Raw genomic sequence first — 7,134 nt, forward strand, 5'->3', positions numbered from 1 at the left:
TCAAGATATTCTTTCAAGTCACTTGTCCCAATCATCATAAAATAAGCTATTTGATTTGTATGATCTGGGCCGATACAATCTTCAATAATTTGTTCCTGTATTAAATTAATATTCATGGATGAACCAACATACTTTCACGAAGTCATATTAGTCATGGCTCAACTATTTTGGTTCAAAAAATTACCAACAACAAATACGTTATGTTATAGTTGTGAGGAGTTATAAGCACAATTGTAACTATTGTTGCAACTGCAACCATAATAGCTCCAACATGATTAACATAACCTTTATAGATCATTGAATTTGTCATTTTAAATCTTATCTATTATTTATAAGATTTATCATATTTATAAAAATATTTTAATTTTATTAAATTATTTATTTAAATAAATTTACTTGATAAATAAGAAGTCTGATTCTATTAAAATATGCTCATTAAATGAATTTATGTAATAATAAATAGAAAAAAAATAATTATTTAAATCTTTATGTTTCCATTCACCAAAAAATTAAAAGAATATTTTAATTGTCTATGTAATAATTAATTTTATATTATATATATATATAATTTAACAAATAATATATTTGTATAATCTAATCTAATATATTTATATTATATTTATATTATATTATCTACAAAGTATTTTGTTTAATTTATTGACTATTAAAAAAAGAAAAATATGAAAACTGAATGATAATAAGAAATTTTTATTAACTACATATTTGAATTAATAAAATAATCAGTATATTATAATTATATTTATTAATTATTATTTTAAATAATATTATTTTGCATTAAATATAAGAAGTAAAACTATATTATGTATTGGATACGATACAAATACTTTAACTATGCTTTCAATTATTATTATAGTTACATTATTAAATAAATTAATATATTTTAATTATGTCTAACTATTTGAAGAAAGAATTAAAAATATTAATTAAAAATCTGATACAATAATTTAAAATATATTAATGTATAAAATCATGATATTAAAAATTAGTATATTCAAACCTACAATCATTCATAGAAGCCCGACATAGAGAACAAGAAACCAAGAGCACCCCACGTTGAGATTTTTAAGATGGCTCCTATGCTTTCAAAAATTAGAAATGGCTCCTTCCATGATATAACACTTATGTCCCACTTCTTTTTTAAAATGATTCTCACAATCTACCATTTAACTCTACTTATATTTCTTCAAAAATTAAAATCTTACAATTTTATATAACAAACATAAATTTAAATTTCTACATAATTTATTTCAAAGAAAATTAAACTAGGGTTATTTTGTTTATATATGTGTGAAAAGATGTATTTATAAAAGTGTAAATATCTCATACTGACATATAAAATAAATTTTTAATTGTAAAAATAAATTAAATTTTTATTAAAAAAATAAATATATCTAATTTTTAATAAACTTCCATTCTACTTTTACTGGCTTGTCTACATCTGATTCTGCAATCAGAGTTTAATTTCTTACATCATACAAACCAGATATGAGCTTCAGTTCCTCTCAAAGCAATGAACAGCTAAGATGGCTTTCTGTTTTGTGGCAGTTGAAACCACTAATCATGACAAAACAAGAATCAAGCAACAGATCATCCAAACAGCTTCTTGTCATGGACCCTTGTCTGATTTGAGCCTTACTTTCCCTAGTGTCTCAATCCCACAATATATCCGCTTGAAAACCTCTTGTCGATTATGATTTAAAACCAACTTTCCTCACCTGTACCAAAAATCACCCCATAAGAAGTGTAGGTGAACGTACTGTTTTCTTTTCACTTAAGTATTAACATGTTTTGATTTATAATTCGAGTTTAACGATATTTTTAAATATTACAAATATATCTTAATTATATTTGTATAAATATATTTATATGTAAATATAAATTTTAATTTTACTAGTTAATTCAATACTTTAGTTTAATAACTACTAATTTTAAATATAATTATATAAAAACTAAAATTGTTAAGATAAATTAATTTAAAAATTGATTTAAATACCAAAATCAAAACACACCAAAATTTTAACTGACATAAAACTTAAGACTTAAAAGATACATAACGATTATTTCTACTAGATACATCCAGAAAATTTAAAAATAAATAAACAAATAAATAGAGGAGAAAGAAGAAGAAAAAATCATGCATAAACTAAAAGGCACGTGGTTGATCTTGATGATGAATTGGAAAAAAAAATGGTCCACAAAATTAAATTCCTGCAGAGGAAGATAAATGTCTCTCCTATTGAATGCTTACCCGATATTAATGCCACAAATCATGCATAAACTAAAAGGCACGTGGTTGATCTTGATGATGAATTGAAAAAAAAAATGGTCCACAAAATTAAATTCCTGCAGAGGAAGATAAATGTCTCTCCTATTGAATGCTTACCCGATATTAATGCCACAACTGTCCAACCTCATAAACTCTTGTGTGGTTTCCATTTCATTTCCAACATTTGAAACTTTGAATTGGTGTACATTTTTGTTTTCTTTTACCTTAAGACAAGATCCCCACTGCCAGCTGATACATACCCATCTTATTTACGTTTTTTCATATAATTATATTACATTTTTTAATTATGAAGTGTCAAATCTAGCATCAACACAATCCATGCTTTCATTTTAAGCACACTATTTTATTTTCTTTCATTCCATTCCATAACCGACCACATTGAATTTTTCTTTTATAATTTCTTGCTGCCCAAACAACTAACTATAATGTTTGTACTTTTTCAGAGTCCAATACACTCTTTTGATAATACCTAAAAAGGTTGGTAACATTGCTTCAAGTCAATCCATGGGTTCACTTTGTTGGAACTCAAATGCACGAAATTACCTTGTGTTAAGTATTACTCTTATTTTCAATTAAATTTAAGAAATAATCTTTTAATTAAACTCTGTTTATTTGTTTCAGTCAAACACTGATTAGTTTAAATTATTTTATTATTATTTGACATATAAATTTAACCTATAAATAGACTCTTTTACAACTTTAGTAAATACACACATTAGAGATTAGAACTTATAACACATTTAGAAAATTTTATGTTTACGTTTTGAGAATTTTTTGTTTTCGAATTTTCAAGGTTTAATTTTTATCTTCATCTTTTATACTCTTCGTTCTTTTGCTATTATAGTAAAATTATCTTTGCCCGAAATTTTTTATCCTCTTTGGAAAAATTTTTTCACGTTAAATTTATGTGTTTAATTTCTCAATTTATTTCACTATTTTTATTAATTGTTACTTTAATCGGGTCGACCCTAACATTGGTTAACATTTTAGACCAATTTCATCAAAATAAGATGGTGGAAGATTCCAACACAAATCTTGGAACAACAAATCAGACATGTTGATAAAGTACAGAGACAAAAAGATAAGACAAACCCTTCTGGCAATACGCGGCATGGCACCACAAAGCTTTTACATACAGATGATATTCCCAAAACCTATATAATTATGTACATATTATATATAAAAGCATCAGAATAAGGCAATAATGTCAAACAGCTAAAACATCATTGGCCTTAAGATTAACAAAATTGGGGGAATGTGTCTTTTACATTACAAATTACCTGTCAAATGACCCTTTCATTATCATTAAGGCCATACAAACTATGGGACAAACTCCCCAGCTAACCACATGTTCCAATTCCCCCCCACAACAACCAGCCAATGCCATTCCTTCAAACCTAACTCACTACCTTGATTTGAATTGTGAGAGATAGACTTGGCATTGTATTACTGTTTTGCCGACCCTGAATCCCGGAACGACGGTGAATGCGACTCGGGGTTCCGATTCCGGTCCGATATCAGCCGAAAGGAAGGCTTCATCTGCTACACTTTCCATATACACTTCTGAGAACCTACAGCCTTTGGTTATTTGAAAGATTGATGCTTGGGGCTGGAAAGCAAAGGCTAAGCAATGCAAGAGCCAAACCTTTTTTGCCATTTCAGCAAACAAGGTGAAAAATGTTGTGTCTGGGAACTGATAGGAGCTCACCATGTCTCTAGTGTTCAAATTGCCAAAAAATGATGATTCCATCTTGGGATGAACAACTTGTAAGTACTTGTTGCGGCAAAATTTGGCAAATGTTGACTTGGGTTTTATCTCCAGATATTCCTTAACTTTCATGGATTTTAATTCCATAAACCTATCGAAGAACACTTGAGCATGTTTCTTCCCCTGTGGTACTGAGCTACCAAAAAGGGAGAAATAAGGCAGGTGGAAAGCCTTGAACATTTCCCTGCAAATGAAGGACTCAAATGCAAAACATTTATCATCTTCTTTCCAATACATAACACCACTCTGTATTGAACTTGCTGCAGCATTGATATCCCAATCGGCCAACTTCATTTCATCGATCATCAGCCGGACGAAACCCCGAATCGACTTCACGGTTTGTCGGAGAACCGTAATGACATGAGTCGGGTTTAAGGTGGAGAGGTGTAGATTGTCAAGCACAAATAGCTGACCACTTTGGTTTAATCTCTTCTCAAGCAGCCTGTTTTGCTTATTGGATTCATCAAGCTTTTCTTTAAGGAAAATGATCTCGGATTCCTTGAGTCTCGTCTGAGATTCCAGCTTCTTTCCCATGATTTTAAACGTGGTTGAAAGGCTTTTCAGTTCTTGGATTTCGGCTAAGGCCATTCCTTGTTCTGGTGAAAAATCATACTGTTTCTTCAAGAAACACTGCTTCAGTTCTGATAATTTCTTCAAATCAGAAACGATTAATTGATCAGCTCCTTGTATCCCTTCAGCATCATAAGGAGATTGAGCATGCTGCAACTGAGCATAACCTGCCTTAATGGCTGAAACAGTAGCAAAGATTTTGGCTATCAGTGCTTCCAAGGCCACCTTTGTTTCAAGCTCCTCTTCATGTAACCTGTCAAATTTCTGGGATAATCTCTTGGTGGTCTGACTGTCATTCCACTCTTCAGTTCCCTTAGGTTTAACCTTGTGAACCCCATCATCATCGGGGACAACCCCAGCTGCCGTCGCGTGCCGGTGAAGAACTTTCGATAAAGTTCGAGCCCATTTACTCTTTGATGGTGTAACAGCCGATGGCCTCACCGCTTCCATCTGCATAGTATAATCACAAACGATGCCAACGGCTATAAGCAAAACAAAGGAAAGAGATGGGGGGGGAGACAGTAAAGAAGTATGAAGATAATGACAATGATGACCGGTTATATGAAAAGAGAAAAAAAAAAGCAAAAGACTTTAACAGGAAACCAAGGTCTTTAATGGAGGATGCTTTAACCTCGTTGTGAAAGGAATAAAAATCAGCAAGACTTTTTTAACATAGCGGGAAAAAAGAGAAAAGACCAAATACAGAGGAACGGGTAGACGAAGATGACGATGGAGAAGAAGAAGAGCAAATGGCAATGATTCAAGGAGAGGCTCGAAAGATGCGTTTAACGTTAACAAAGTTCAAAAAGCTATAAACCCTTCATTGGAGAAAGCAAAAGATGAATAAAATAAATACATAGACAAACTTCCCTAATATACCTATTATATATTTCTTACACATTCCATAAGCTTAAAATATATGGCCAAAAGTTTTATTTAGGCATCAACATAAAAGTATTAAAAATACTTAAATTAAATTATTAATTTTTCTATTTAATCAAACTTTAAAAAAATTTATATTAAATTTTTTAATTTTAAACCTGAGTTATAAAGTAAATTTTCTATTAAATTTTGACTATGCTCCTATTTAGTACCAAACTTGCATGAAATTTAAGACTCACTATCTGTGTTTGTAAATTTGAAGTTAAATTTAAATTTAATCGAAATTCAATGTAATTATATAACATAGCTTATTTAATTTTTCATATAAATAAACAATTCAAGAATTTTGTCTAACAACTTCCATTATTGTACATTTAAGAACTGCAACTTCATCTGAAAATATAAAAAAATGTCAGAAGCACATGGAAGGATGAAAAATTGTCCAAGGGGGTTTCCAAGAAAAATAATGCCAGAAAACTCAATTAATCTGAAAGGGGTTTTTTATAAGAAGATTGGTGAAAAGCACCAAAGGTATTATTAAATCCAAAAAGTATAGAAGATGATCTAAATACATACCATAAAAAGTTCCCATAAAATGGTAAAAGAACACTTATAAAATTTCAGCACAAACCCATATTAGGATGTGCTCTATTTCGTTAAATTACACAAGCAAAACAACAAAAACACACATAACACTTTTGTTTTATATATACAAAAAACACACCCCACAGGCAAAACAATGGATCATCTACACTACAATCTATATGTATACAACTTCAGAAAAATTAAAAAATATTAATTCCTATACATTTTAAAATTATTTAACAAAAAACAAAAATTTAAAACTAAAAATAACGAAAAATTAAATTAAAAATTAAAATGATTTTTTATAAAATTAAGAAAAAAAAAACAGGTAATTTCCCAATAAAAGCTGTTTTTTTTTCAAAATTTACCGAAATGGGCTGATTTTTTTATTATTTACCGGAATGGGCCATTTTTCGCGAAATCGCGTCTACGTCGGCGCGATGCCAGGGTACGTGTTAGGACATCGCGTCCACGTCAGTACGATTTGCTTACGTGGACACAAATCGCGCCTACGAGGACGCGATTTCCTAACGTGGATGAACAGTTTATATTTTTAAGCTTGGAAAACTTTGAAAAGCCATAACTTTTTGCTCGATTGTCCGATTGAGACGATTTTTTTGATTTCGAATAACTTTTCGAGATCTACGCGCTGACAAACAGCCAAAGGCGGTTTGCCGCAGTTTTCGTCGAAAAAGATCTTTTTTTGCCCCTAAATTTTGATTTTTTCGATTTAAAATTGAATTTTGAAACTTTCAAATCATTATTTTCCTTATTTATTTGAAGTAAACACCGAATCTTTTTTTACAGAATTGTCTTATATCATACTGTTATAGGTATAAGTCAGCTCATTCCACTTTTGAGAAGTTCCCTAAAATTTTCCATTTTATTCAATTTAGTCCCTAAAACCTAAATAGTCATATTTTCAAATCTAAGCTTCGTTTTTCAATTCAAATTCAATTTCATCCTTTCATAACATTCAAATATTCTTAAATACAAAAATTTCATGCTAATTTTGAAATAA

At 29.9% G+C, this 7,134-nt stretch overlaps 1 protein-coding gene across 1 annotated transcript; it reads right to left on the reverse strand.

The window, feature by feature from the left end:
• Positions 1-3,390: 3,390 nt before the first annotated feature.
• LOC107924735 (protein GRAVITROPIC IN THE LIGHT 1) lies at positions 3,391-5,513 on the reverse strand. The gene is made up of 2 exons (XM_016855315.2): positions 5,278-5,513; positions 3,391-5,096 (listed from the first exon to the last, which is right to left on the reverse strand). The coding sequence occupies exon 2, from the start codon at positions 5,094-5,096 to the stop codon at positions 3,714-3,716; it is 1,383 nt and encodes a 460-aa protein (XP_016710804.1). The 5' UTR covers positions 5,278-5,513; the 3' UTR covers positions 3,391-3,713.
• Between the last annotated feature and the right edge of the window lie 1,621 nt (positions 5,514-7,134).

The sequence above is a fragment of the Gossypium hirsutum genome, chromosome D01 (genome assembly GCF_007990345.1).
Source record: "Gossypium hirsutum isolate 1008001.06 chromosome D01, Gossypium_hirsutum_v2.1, whole genome shotgun sequence".
Lineage (NCBI taxonomy): Eukaryota > Viridiplantae > Streptophyta > Magnoliopsida > Malvales > Malvaceae > Gossypium > Gossypium hirsutum.

Excerpts from the sequence above, each read along its gene's own strand:
- LOC107924735 (XM_016855315.2), bottom strand. The coding sequence starts at position 5,096 with ATGGAAGCGGTGAGGCCATCGGCTGTTACACCATCAAAGAGTAAATGG.